Source organism: Aspergillus lucknowensis (assembly GCF_044049455.1).
Source record: "Aspergillus lucknowensis strain CBS 449.75 chromosome Unknown BJX67scaffold_22, whole genome shotgun sequence".
Classification (NCBI taxonomy): Eukaryota; Fungi; Ascomycota; class Eurotiomycetes; order Eurotiales; family Aspergillaceae; genus Aspergillus; species Aspergillus lucknowensis.
The window spans coordinates 40414-54178 of NW_027263566.1; the positions used below are offsets into that span (position 1 = coordinate 40414).

General features: G+C 49.4%; 3 protein-coding genes across 3 annotated transcripts; 2 read left to right on the forward strand and 1 right to left on the reverse strand.

Moving 5' to 3' along the window:
* The first annotated feature begins 548 nt into the window (after window positions 1-548).
* Window positions 549-3377, forward strand: BJX67DRAFT_354043 (putative AAA family ATPase). Its single transcript, XM_071029177.1, has 2 exons — window positions 549-2429; window positions 2483-3377. The coding sequence occupies exons 1-2, from the start codon at window positions 894-896 to the stop codon at window positions 3212-3214; spliced, it is 2268 nt and encodes a 755-aa protein (XP_070885783.1). The 5' UTR covers window positions 549-893; the 3' UTR covers window positions 3215-3377.
* Window positions 3378-3824: 447 nt separating this feature from the next.
* On the forward strand, window positions 3825-4804 carry BJX67DRAFT_115852 (uncharacterized protein). Its single transcript, XM_071024373.1, has 3 exons — window positions 3825-4012; window positions 4065-4447; window positions 4657-4804. Exons 1-3 carry the CDS (start codon window positions 4000-4002, stop codon window positions 4702-4704), a joined length of 444 nt encoding a protein of 147 aa, XP_070885784.1. The 5' UTR covers window positions 3825-3999; the 3' UTR covers window positions 4705-4804.
* A 14-nt stretch (window positions 4805-4818) lies between these two features.
* On the reverse strand, window positions 4819-13570 carry atrA (protein kinase MEC1; the record flags this gene model as incomplete). The annotated part of the gene is made up of 26 exons (XM_071033021.1): window positions 4819-5010; window positions 5070-5188; window positions 5241-5325; window positions 5385-5472; window positions 5533-5655; window positions 5711-5793; window positions 5874-5998; window positions 6050-6247; window positions 6301-6586; window positions 6639-6833; window positions 6889-6985; window positions 7036-7197; window positions 7247-7339; window positions 7388-7485; window positions 7544-7850; window positions 7902-8382; window positions 8433-8973; window positions 9032-10261; window positions 10313-10555; window positions 10619-11098; window positions 11169-11265; window positions 11325-11477; window positions 11526-11918; window positions 11973-12274; window positions 12330-12976; window positions 13027-13570. The coding sequence occupies 26 exons, from the start codon at window positions 13568-13570 to the stop codon at window positions 4819-4821; spliced, it is 7362 nt and encodes a 2453-aa protein (XP_070885785.1).
* Between the last annotated feature and the right edge of the window lie 195 nt (window positions 13571-13765).

The following is a 13765-nucleotide window of genomic DNA, read 5'->3' on the forward strand; positions in this document are numbered from 1 at the left end:
CCATTTTATATGGATACAGAGGTGATCCGTTCGGTTGGGAAATATGTTCGTTGCGTATGCGGCTCACGTATCAATGTGGGCTTGCGTTGAATTCCCCTCAAGACTCGCAAGAAGGCGGTTTGCATTCTTTTCGTGGCGCATTTCCGTCGTGAGACAGTCCGGTACGACGAGCCTCAAACTTCTCCAAGCATTATCAGTGATTGAACATCCTTTATACCCTGAACTGATCCGTATGGCGAGCCCAAGTACACGCTCCTTCCTTCGTGTATCTTGTTTGTCTGTTTCTTCCTCGCGTTGTGTCGAACGCGGGGATCGGTGTGTGGCACTAGCCGTTTCAGTGTAATAAAATGGACCAATTCTTCGGATGAGATCCCCTGCTTGGGGTTCTGTGAGGAAAAGGTATTGAGAGCTTTTCCACTGGTTTTGGGTTGTGGATCAGCTCATTTCCAAGCTGCACCAGGGGCAAAAGGTTTTGGCCGCGGTACACTAGACCTAGATAATACTAGTCAAGTAGCTCCGAAAGGGGCGCTTGGTCCAGAGTCCTCTGAAGAGTTCGAAAGTGGCGAGGGAAAGAAATTGATGAGGAGAAAACAAGGAAAGGTTAGGTATCAATACTCTTGTACTTTTTTAATCGATTGTAGCTCACACAGCCTCTTGAAGCTCTAGATCTTGTGCGTTTTCTTCCTTTTCGCTGACACGCTGTATATCCTCGAAGGCATGGAATCCCAAAAAGCTTTGGAACGAGAACTCACAGGGCATCCCATACCTTTTAACCCAACAACCTTCTAAATGCAAGCATACAGGTAGCTGGATTAAAACGACGATTTCGATTTACTCCTAAATATTCAAGGGGCGGAGCAGTCCTGCTCGTTTTCTGCTTGCACGATACCAATATGCCGGAGAATCGCGATTTCGCCGTACGACCGTTGTCAAAGCAAGTTAGGAATGATCATCGAGATGCATTTCGAGTATACCTATCATCAACCTCGCTAGCCGCTCTTAAACTAAAAGCTGGAGATGTCTGTCGTGTCATACTACCCAGTGGGGGGACCAAGGACGCTATAGCTTGGAACTCGCCAGAGAGCATAGGGAAGTCGGTCGTACAAACATCGAGGACCCTCCAAGATTGTTACGGAATCAGGCTCGGCGACCAGGTGTCTATCGTCAAGGTGGACGAGAACTTAGACGAGATCGATTCGATTTCCTTGACTGACTGTTCAGGCCCCGACAGGATTGAGAAATATGGGGCGATTCCCCTGCCAGACAGGCAACATTGGGCTTGGTGCTTGGAGTTTCCGCTCTCAAAATGCGAGGCTTTAACCGTGGGACTGACATTTGATTTGGAGGTCAGGGGTCAGAGAAGGAGCTTCAGAATCGCCAATATTAAGGTAGTGGGCTCTCAAAGTCACGGTCGTACTCTGTTTCGGTTTGGTGAAAACTCGAAGGTGTTGATAGACGAAGGCCAAGGAGAGGTGGAAGAGAGCTTGTGCTCTCACCTCGAGGTCCTCTCGCTCGGCCTTGGGGGATTGAACCGCCAGATCCAAATCATTAACGAGACCCTTGCCGACTTCCAACTGGGTTCGGACACGCTCTTCATGCCACCGTTTTATGAACATAGTAGAGGCATCCTTCTGTATGGGCCTAAGGGTTCCGGCAAGACTGCACTACTGGGCCAGATTCGGTCGGCGGGATGGCGAAGAACGTTCGATATTGGTTCCTCTGCATTTAGTAGGGGTGTGGGCGATGGAGAGAACAAATTGCGCAATACGTTTCAGGAAGCGATTCGGTACCAGCCAAGCGTCCTGATTATTGATCGGCTCGAATCCATCGCTCCCAAGAAAGTATCGGCAGAATCGCAGTCCTTAGCGCCAGCGCTATGTGAGTGTATGGATCTCGCAAGAGCCGCTCGTGTTCTTGTCGTCGGGGCTACCCGGCATCCAAATGATGTCGATGATGCTCTACGAACCCCTCACCGGTTGTCCGATGAGATCGAGTTGCAAATTCCTACAGCATATGATCGGGCTGAAATTGTGCATGCGATATGTGGTGGCCCGTGCTACGCACTGAGCGAAGGGCTCATTGAACTCATAGCAGAGAAGACGCATGGGTATGTTGGGGCTGATCTGTTTGCCTTAATACAGCTTGTGTGTCGCAAAGCCCGGCAAAGATGGATCGGGGGACCCGGAGACAATAATGAGCCAAATCCTAAACTGGAAACCTCCAATGAGTCACAAAACCAGCACATGTCTGGGAGGCCAGCAATCAGGCTGAAGATCGAGGAGGATGATGTCCTGTCGGCGCTTCAGGAGATGCGTCCAACCGCAATGAGAGAGGTCTTCTTAGAGACGCCTAGAGTAAGGTGGTCAGATATTGGAGGCCAACACGACATCAAAAGGCGGTTACAAAAGGCAGTTGAGCGGCCGTTGAAGGTAAGCCCATTGCTTTTGACTCGTTTAGGGGAATATCACCCTGACTTGGCTAGTTCCCGGAACGAATGAGAAGGCTTAACGTGAAAAGCAAGAAGGGGATTCTCCTTTATGGGCCTCCGGGTTGCTCCAAGACGTTGACCGTAAAGGCTTTGGCGACAGAAGCAGGCTTGAACTTCATGGCCGTTAAGGGGGCGGAGGTTCTCAGTATGTATGTTGGCGAATCGGAAAGGGCTGTACGCGAAATTTTCCGGAAGGCACGGGCGGCGAGGCCGAGCATCATCTTCTTCGATGAAATTGACGCGATTGCCTCGAAGCGTGGAAACGCGTCCCATGGTGGTGTTAATATACTTACAACACTTCTCAATGAGATGGACGGTATTGAGGAGTTAAGGGGTGTCCTGGTCATTGCTGCGACGAATAAGCCTGATGTACTAGATCCAGCTTTGATGCGTCCGGGGCGTCTGGATAACATCCTTTACATCGGCCCCCCGGACTTAGAATCGCGGATGGAGATTCTTAGCATCTGGTTCAGCAAGTCGGTAGTTGACCCTGAAGTAGAGCTGGGGGAATTGGCTCTGAAAACAGAGGGTTATACCGGAGCAGAGATTGTGAGCATCTGCCAAACTGCGGGAGATGCCGCGCTGGACGAAGAGGACGATACTGGCCAAGACCAGAATGTCTGCTGGAGGCATTTTGAGTACGCTCTCAAGCAAGTCCGGAGGCAAGTCACCAAGGATATTATCCAAGAATACGAGCGATGGAGAGACTTGGTAGATATTAAATGATATAGTATAGTGTACATAGTACACAAACAAACCCGAGTCACTTAGGATGGTGTTGGTATACAAAGAAATTAAACATCAAAACGCCTGGCCCGCCATTGTCTCTCCCCAGTGCGGTGCAGAGCTGAATTGGTAGTTTCGAGCGCTGGGCCACGCCAGGCCAGAGTAACCTATGAGTACCGAGCACGTGAGCTGTTGCCGTTCGCTCTTTGGATGAAAAATCCTCCCCTGCAATTTTCTTCTTGAAACCGTCGTCACCCAGTCGTACTTTAACTGTTCGCAGTTTGAAGACCTAGTGATAGCCAAACGGACCCTATCGCTATCGCGGTGCTCATCCCAATTGCTATGTATAGGAGATCGTCTCGTGACCGCTCACCTCGGCGCTCCGTATCTTCGCGATCGGTGTCAAGATCCAGGAAGAGCTTTCGAAGCCCCATGACAGCGAGCAGCGTCGGCGGCCGCAATGGACACCGATCATTTAGCCGCCCTAGGTCTCGGACGCGATCTGTAAGCCGGAGTCGCGAGCGAAGTCGTGGCTGGAGCCGCAGCCCATCTCGATCTTACAGGGGTAGGAGCTATAGTCGAAGCCAGAGTCCTTTTGGCTACGGCCAGAGAAGTTCTAAGGTTCGGAGCCATTGCGCGCGGGTTTTTATCTTGTCTTCGGGTTGCTTGTAGCTTACACAAGCAATTAACAGATTGTCGTCGAGAAACTGACTAAAAATGTGACGGAATCACACCTGTTTGAGATTTTCGGAAGCTTTGGGGATATTCAAAGCCTCGATCTGCCTATGAATACTGCCTGTACGTCCATGTTCTCAACTCATTTAAACTCAGCTGATTCGGTTTTACCTAGTTATGACAAACAGAGGGACAGCATATATCCTCTATTACGATCCCGCTGACGCAGAAGCTGCTATTGCTCATATGCACGAAGCCCAGCTCGATGGAGCAGTACTAAATGTGTCGATTGTATTGCCAAAGAGAGCATTCTCCCGCTCGCCTCCACCGATCTCAGATACCAGAGAGAGCTATGGGCGCCACAGGCACCCTCGGAGGCGATTCGCCGACAACCGCTCTTCCCGCCATTCGCCGTACTTGTACAGAACCTCTCCTCCGAGAAGGTCTGGTCGGCCCCGGCCTATGGACAGGCACGACATATATAGGCCTCAATCGGTTTCACGCTCCCGGTCCCAATCCCCTCTCCATTCTCGATCGTTGTCTTCGCGATCAGCATCGGTAACCCCGCCTAGGAGAAGGGCACCTGCGCATGATGACAGCCCTCGGCGAGGGAGACGCCGTAGCCCTAGCTACAGTAGCTACGATTACAGCAGTCGCAGTAGGAGCCGAAGCTATACTCGAGATAGAGTGCGAAACCAACGTGGCCCTTCTTGGAGGTAGATATCCGGGGCAACCGTACGTTCACCCATCCGCGCTGTTCCGGATAGGTGCCCTTCTCCTTACAGGTCGTCAGGCCGAAACATGGTCCCAATTAGGCCGTGGTTTCCGTGGGGATTTCTTGCTCGAGTGATAAACAGGGCTGGTGTCCAAGACAAGTTTGATTTTGCAAAGTAATCGGAACACGCCAGGGTGTTTTAACTCCACTAGCGCTAGAAGAAAGCACACCAGCCGATATACATCGCCGCAAGATTCCGAAGATCGGTGGCTTGGATGATCAGTTCGTCCACATGACCGTCTACCGATAATGGGACTGATTCACCGGGAAGAAGGCCGCGGAGCTTGCTGCGAACGTTTTCCAGTACGCCAGCGGGAGTGTCGGGAACGTTTGCCTGGATTCGACGCTTTGATTGTGATTTTTAGCAGGTCCCTCCGAGCTCTGTTCTGAGAGTGGCGCACATACCTTCTTACCAATAAGATCTGTCGTTGGGTCATGCAAGAATGTCTCCAGTATCGTCATCAGTGCGTCCTCATTCTGGCGCAGAAGATCCAGACTTAATTCACAAGTTTTCCGGAAAGGACCTAGTATGGTTAAAAATTGATCAATCTTCATTCTGGCTTCGCCAACACAGACCGTTATATCCATATGCGCCAAAAGCGTCAACCATATTCTGGGTGAGCCGGAATGGCACCAGTTCAGGCTTGTCGAACGTCAAGCCCTGGGTGCACAAGCTCAGCTATATTCTCTAAACAGTGGCAAGTCGCAGTCATCACATACCTTGTCGAATAGACAGTTGAAGTCGACATGTAGAATACCACCTGTACCTTCTTCGAAGAGTATGTTCTCACTGTGCCGGTCACCTAGGCTGGGTGCGGCGTTAATTGCTTCAGAGGTATATTTACAGTGTGATTTTGAAACGACGTACCCTAGGACATATCCAACCATCGACATGACGGCGCAAGACCGTGTATAGCGAAGACGTGCAGAAAACCACGCGCCTGCCTCTGGAAACATCTCCACGAACCACTCATGCAGAACAGGTGGGAACCTGTATTGTAATTAGTATCCATGTACCCCCAGGATCTATGACCGTAATTGCTTACATTGCTAGAACCTTATCTGAGAAAAGTGATCCTTTAGACGGATCTGAACATGCTTCCTTCAGATACTGCCGTATTTCCTTGTACTGGAGGATTGTCAGCATCACAATTGGACAGCAAGTACAGTTCCTGTAGTATCAAGCTTATGCTAAGCTGGGTGACTCACATTTGGCGAGATCCCTCTCTCTTTCAAGGGTTCTGTGACAAGCTCTCGCAGGGTCCTGAGATTATCCACCCACTCAATAAGTCCACATTCTTCGTTCAATGGAGTAACCGCATATGTTTTAATATCTTCCATAAGTAAGTCATGCAGAAGGATACCTCCAGGGGAAATACACCTACACATGCGTCGTTTGCTAGATTCCACGTCTTTCTTTAAGAACCTGTTGATCATGTTGTTGAATTCCATGAGGCGCTGGTCCTTACGCAAGTCATCTTTCGGTTTACAAAGGATATTGTAAGTCTTGCCGTCGGACCCCCGGATGCTGATTTTTCGGGGTTTTTGAAGCGAATTTAGGATCTGCGCCTCGTCAAGAACGGCTGGATTCATTAGATAATTTATACACAATCGGAAAGACATGGTGGCATAATACCTTCAATGGTCGTGGTATCGGGCGGGAAAGCGCTAAATCCTTTCAGGTACTCGGTATCATGGCTGGCTGGTAGAGTCGGCGTAAGCATTGCTTGGAACGGAACGGCGAGCCGACATGGTGCTACTCTATGATTGAAGTTGAGATCTCGTGCCAAGTGGATTCGTGAGGTTTTGTTCTCGATCTTTGCTACGCACAACTTCAACAACTCGTCCGAGAACTTTTGGCCCTGATTGATCATCGCACGAATGTCATGCGTTGTGTCTATCTTCATTTTCTTACTGATATCCTATCGCCAGATTAGGCTGAGCTATACGCCGAATGGAGATTTTGGAACTCACAGTGATTTTTTCAAGGCAAGTGAGACCTCGCGAGACTCGGTCTTTAGACGAGGACTTCACAACAGCAAGGACCGTCCATAGCCCCTGCTGGGGAAAAGCGTTAACTGTCTTGGCCACGATCTTCGTCAACAGGTTATACACTGTTGGGTTTGGGTGGCATATTCGCGCGACCACTTGGGGTAGAATGGTGAAGAGCTACAAATATCAGTTGCGGGTTATGGTGGTCTATTTGGAAGAAGCTGGGACGTACCAACGCTGCTGGCACTCTATTGACATACTTCCTCAGCTGAGAGTGCATATCATCGAGACTCTTTTTCCGTTGGTTCAATGTATGGGCTTGGAACTCCCTACAATTCGGTTAGGAGGCAAAGGGCAAAATCCGAGATCGAGTGCATACTCGTTGTCGCCCCTCTTGGGGTCAAATGGCTGTTCTACTGTCGAAGCATGTTCCAACCAAAGGGTCAATATTTTGGGTAACGACTGGAAAACGTACTTATTTCCATGCGCCAATGATCGAAGGTAGTTGTCAATGACTAGTTTTGATGCCTCGCCACTTAAGCTAGTATGGTCAGTGAATAGCCGTTCATGTTGCCCAGTGACAGACTCACTAGATTTGGGCTTCCTTTCCCAGCGGTTTCGATTTTTCTGAGTCTAAAATCTTATTGTAGTGCTTCCCGAGATAGTAGTGCGCCTTTTCCCATCTGATAGTTCTTAGCTACTGTCGGCCTCAAACAGGGGTCATAGCTTACCTAGACTGTAGTTTGATGGCTTCGCGATATCTTTGCACGATAATATCTGACTGCGTCTGTCCGGCTCTATCGGTCCATTTCGCCAATAGTAAATGCGCCTAAAACAAGTAAGCTGGGTTGGTCGAGGAGGAATGGAAGCGTCGCCCTAGAACATACCCTAGCGGCAAGTATGTTCTGCTGTTTCTCATGCGCCGAAATTGAAGATGGCGAATCGGGATTATTAGTGTTGGATAAGGCTGAGGCGAATTCGTTGGCAGCTATAGCGCCCTCTAGTATTTGAATCGCTTTCCGATGGTAGCCGTCCTTCCAAAGCAGTCGGGCATGTTCAATAGTGGCTGAACGGTCTTTCAAGTGGGCAGCGTTAAGCATTGACTGATACGCTTGGGCGCCGAAATTGCTTCTCCTCGCCAAACGGGCACTTGTCAACCACGCAGCGGCGATGTCTGAATCCGCAAAATTCCCACTGAGACCGTGTTAGCGTGGGCCGCTAATCCCGCACAAGGGTATAACAAACGTCAGCTCCATAGCAGCTCTTCTCAAACCCAGAAGATACTGCTTGTCAGATATGTATCCTCCAAGGACATCCAATCGACGGTCTAGAGACTCTAGTAATCTTGCACAGATCTCAGGGCTTTTGCACGCATCTGCACCCGATAGGGTGACGGACTCTATTTCTGTCAGAGCGTGCAGTTTGAGGATGCCCTCATGACAAGATTGCAAGGAGGTAACGGAATTGGGCGTAAGAGACTTGGCAACACTCAGCCTCAAGCCATTGATAATTTCACCGAACTGTCGTCTCTGGCCCCGACGGAAGGCATCCAGGGCCAGACCAACACCTATGTTGAAGTCTGCTATATTTTTTTGCACACAAAGCTCGAGATAGCTGTGCATCTTCTCCCATTTGCCGGTCATCCAAGATGCCTCCACCGCAAAAGAAAGAAACTTGGGAACAGAATTTGTTGTCTTGAGAGCCTCAAAACGAGTGAGAATTGCATCTGGGGGGCATAAGTTGAAGTCTAACAAAGCCATAGACCTGGGATTTTACCTTGTTGCCCTGATTCCTTTAAGCACGTAAACAAATGCAGCTGGGCGTCAAAGTTTCCAGGCTCCTTCTCAAGTTGCAACTCGTACCAGCTTTGTGCTGTAGTCCACCTCCCTGCCTTCCGATGCTCGAGAATTTGTTGATCAATGTCGAGTACGTGCAAGTGTGTTGAGATACCCTCGATACCGTCCGGTTCGTCAATTTGACTGTAAATGTTCTGGAGGCGTTCGTAGAGAGGTTCGAGGCTGGTGGACTGCTGTGTTTGAGGACGATTCCGGTATTGACGGATGTACTGTTCCCAATGAAAGAGAGCCCTAGAGAAAGACTTACATTCCACGGCTCGCTTAGATATCATCTCTGGTGGTATGGAGCTAAGAAGAGATTCAACCGCTTTAATTTGTGAAGAGTAAGAATCCACCAACAAGTCTCTGACGCTCTCCTTGGGGGGCTTGTGCGCATGATGTCCAAGGTTTCTTAGACTACTCAGCTGCTTCTTCTTTCCCTGCAGCCACCTCGAAAGGTAGTCTAAAACTTCAAAGATGCTCTAGAAGAGACGTTATCAGGATAAACTTTGTGACCACGAGCTGTGCTACACTACTCACCTGACTGCACAGTAGAATGGTTTCATAAACCTCGTTATTTGTTTCGGGAAGGGGATGGGAAAGAATATTCAAGATCTCACACTGCAAGTCGTCTTTCTCTTTCGCATTGCCCCCAACCACGCGATTCAACGCCGCAAATGGAAGGAGGAAAGACGCTATCGAAATATCTTGGCCCTTGATGATGCGACTGCAGACGCTGAATACGGACTTTGCATTATCTCCATTTCCGTTCTGCAGTAGATCTTGGACAAACAGTCGTAGCCAATCAGCATGGGCTAGGTGAGGTAAAAAGAGGGGATAGTTGCAATTGGAGCTGGGCGCGCCGACAGTGACTGTATATTTCGACGTCAGAAATGGCGTTAATGTATTGCGGACAGCCTCGGGCAACCCTAGCCAGCGCCGGTACTTTGGGTCAGCTTGGACATCGCGTGAACGCTGGGTGACAGCAGAATTCAAGCTGCAGAACCGGAGGAGGTTTTGCATGGCGTACGCAAGAAACCCTTGAGCCCGAGTGTTAGACGCCGATAAAAAGGCATCGACGAGCACATGTTGGAGGAAGAAAAGGACGAAATCAAAAGTTTCCTCCATCTTCTCAAAATTTGACAAAACAAGAATCTCCTTCTTCGCTTTAACCGAGTCTACTCTGTTTGGGTCCAGGCAGCCAATATGACCAAGGCAACGGGCAGACAGAACGGTGATAGATTCGGATGTCGTGTTGAATTTCACACAGCAGTCAAGTAAGGACCGAACCAGGTTCGCGACAGCCGGGTCCGGCTGCTCGCTGAGAACAGATCTGTGCACAAATTCCTCATGTTCTGAAAGATAGTAGACAAGCTCCGCCAATGCTTGTTCGACGACCGTGGCGTTTTCGCTCAAGCAACGATGGGAGAATGCCAGAAAATGCTTTCGAACATCCATCCTGTTTTTCATCTCGTTCAGTCTGTCTTCAAATTTGGAAAGAATCGGGATCGAAGCCAACGATGGCATTGTGCTGAAGATATCCTGCAACATCTCATTGTGGGTTCCCAGAAAGTGCTCAACGAGTTCGTATGCAGACTTTCTACTCTCTTCAGTAAACGTAGCCCAGTGCTTGATGACAATGGACAGTGTTTGGTCAAGAAGAGGCTCGACTTCATCTTCGTGCAAGGAGCTCACCAAGACTCCCCATACTGTAAAGGAATTGTTGCAGAGTTCTTCGATTTCTAAAGCCGAGCGTAGACATGCGCATATCTATGCTTATCAATATTTCCAGCCAGCCGATGTGGAAGTGTAAATACATACCTGAGGTAAAGCACTGCTGATATGTCCAGGAGCAACTTTAATCATTGACCCGATGGCCATGATATTCCGTTTCTTCTCAACAATAGGCTGCCTTATCTGAAAATCATTGATGGCATGCGCGAACTGCGTGATTATCCCTAGAACATGCTCCTCAATAAATTGACCTACCAAGTTTGACTTTTTCGATGCATGAGCGGATTTCCTTGGCACGAGAGATGCTAGGACCACTAGCGCTTGTTGGAACTAGATTCAGTTAGAACAATACATGACAATGCACGGGGTGTCCTTGTCCCGGTGATCACATACTCTTGCGCCCTTCTCTTTCCCCGCATCTCCAAGGCTCTTTAGAAGCTCACAAGCGATCAAGATAGGCTCAATTCTCACTAATTCCGCCAAGGTGCGACCCTCAAATGCTGGATCCACCGCTGACAGCGTGGGCATTACCATCTCTTGGGGATCTGAAGAGGGCTGGCATAATAAGAATGCTAATATTGCCGCAAGGTTGTCTTTTTCCGAACATAGATCGAAGGGAGTCTTGACGTCTTTGTATGCTCCACCAATTCTCGCGATGACATCCCGCTTCCGTGAGAGTACCAGATGGGGAAGAACATAGACTTCCGTCAGCCTCAGAAAATCATTGACCCGCATTCCGAGCAAGTCACATAGTTGTTCCGCCATGTACGGTCGAGATTGAAGGTTCTTCGCAACTATCACGGAAAGAGTTCTCCAAAAAGGCCGAAATAAGCTAGCTGGAGTGACAGAGCGTTGCTGCGCAAGTTTCAATAGCTAGAAATGGGTCAGGGTTACTTGTGCATATGGGCTCGTCAAAGTCGAATGCAAGTCTAAGGCTACGTACTTCACTGTACGCTACTCCGCAGACGAATGGGTTTGGATGGCCAAGGTACTCTATAAGGCGAAGAAGAATTATATTTAACTCTTCATCGCTGGAAAATCTGGCGGCGGACAATGTTAGTTGGTAAATCGAATCGTGAATCGAGGCTTTAGTTAATACCTCGCCAGTCGGCACAAGCTCATGATGCAGGTCTCGTGCAGTGCCGTTTCTTGCTTTTCCGAGATGTTCCTTAACCACTCCAGGATTGCAACGAAATTGCCCCGTCGGGTTCCATGCTCTAAGGTCCCACGCATGAAACAGACTGCTGAATGGCTAGATATCATTAGCTTAGGACACAATCAACATGATCGGAGGGCGTACCCGGCGACGACTCGGAGCTCTCGCACAGAACTGCGCAAGGAGCTCAGAAGAAAGTCACCAAAGACAGAATTCGATAGCTGCAGGTGAGTCGATGTCGATGTGTGCATCAAAACACGCTTCAGGGTAATCATGGTTGTTACTCTAAGAGTCGCTGAACGCGAGACCTTGGGGACTATGAACGTCATGATCTGGCATAATGCCTCGCTCTCATTCGCCTGCTCAATCGACAGGTAGTCATCATAGTGTTCGTCGTCACAAATATGACAGAGCTGCTTGCCTTGCGAAAAGTGTTCGACGGGTTTCGTTGAGCTAGCAGCTATTGCACAGGGCAATCTGCCTAAATTACCTAGAAATTCGCATTTCTCTTGTTCTGGGAGTGCAAAGAACGAAGTTCTAGGATATCCTGTTCAGTGTGTAGACTGTTTGGCGCTTCGCTACTGGACTTACGAGATAGCGAGTACCAGGTTCTTTAAGTCGACAGAACCCTCATAGCGGAGCCTTTCTAGCAGCCCTGATATGAGACTCTGGACACCAGCCCCTCTCTGCATCTCATCTGTTGGTGGAAGGCGACGCCGCTTGGGCGCTCGTCCAGCTTCGTTGTCGCCTGCTACCTGATGCGGCGCGAGCCCTTGGGTGGAAGCGACATAATCCAGGACTCCTTTATCACCATCACCAGATACCAGTGGCGTGTTAGAGTCCAGGCCCGAAGGTGTCTGCATCGCCGACACAAGAGCGTCTTGGATCGCAGTCTTTATTTCAGTCAGTTACAATGTCAATATTGCGAGTTGTTGCAGGGTCCTCTACCTGAAGACGCGGCTCCAGCGATTGGAATGTGGGATTTCTCATGGCATCACTTAACAGTGGAAGGAGTCTTTTAATACACTTCTGACGCTTCTCCATACATTCGGAGGGCTTGCTCAAATAGCCAAGGACCTGGCCCAGTTCAATTTGGAGGGTTGGAGAATGGCTCAAAAGCTCCAAGGGCGACGTATTGACAAGGTTCTCGATAAGATCGTACGCTATTTCCATTGGAGATGGCACTTTGCATAGCAAGCATGACTGTATGGACGTCAAGAAGTATGAGCAGATTTCGGCTTTGGATTCGATGTCCCCTAATTTGGGATGCTGAAGCCAAATGGACGTAGCACTCCATAGACGCTGATATCCATTAAGGATCCAAGCCAGATTTTGTCGGAAGCTTGGGGTATATTTGCTCAAGGAGGTGCGGTCATTAGTTGCGTTCACGAAAGAGTCGAAGAGACTGAGTGTTAACTGAACAGCTCTTGGAATAGATCTAAGCTTGATCTTCTTCTCGAATAGGTTGAGAGGAAGGCCGAGCTTGCCTAATGCTACTGAAAAAGGGCCTTCGGGAGACGGTAACGATACTTTGAACAGAGAACTGTCCCATCGGCCCCAGTTTTTCTTGAGCTGTTCTAGGGAAATTATGATCTCTAAGGTTTGTGAGTACGATATCTCCAACATGCTTCGAAGTCCTACAAACCAGTAGTGCAAGCCCGCAAGAAGGTGGGAATAGCATGAGCCCATAGCTTAGCATGCCTATACTGGGCTCGGACTATAGTTGAGACAATGACACTGATCTGTTCATCGACGCGCGTGTTGCTCCGAGCACAAAACAGGTGAATTAGTCGCACAACCAGCCAAGCATATAACGGGGCGTATGCTTTTTCACCAAGGATCTCTGGATCGGGCACTTCCATTAATGTCTGCGGAGCCTTCTCGATGGCTGTTTGGATAATATCTAGGCTGTCCGAAAGTTGACCGTTCAGCTCTCTATTGTCCGATCTTTCATCCCTGATACATGGCTCAAGACCCGCTTTGAGTACAACGCAAATCAACCGGCTAACGTCGGTGGCACTCTCTCCAAGAGCCAATTCGCTGTATCTCCCTTCCACAAGTTCCCGCCGAAGCTGCGCGAAAGCTTCTCTTGTGAGGCTGAGGACTTGGCCTCCCTGGGACGAGAGACGCGGGGCCAGTTGCGCTGCGAGAGTAGTCGGGCCAGATTCTGCGGATGTCCAATCAGCCATACTTACAGTGGGCTAAGGATGAGCCTTAGAGTCATCTGCAGCCATCGATAACAATCAAACCATGGCATGCTCGGGGATGCTCGTGTTGGGGGTGGGGGAAGTGTGTTCGGCGATTCTCCAAAAGAGTGTGTGTCGTCTTCTGTCGGCTGGCAGGCCAAGCGTTTGTTGCTTCTCGGAATTGAACCGGGCGGCTTT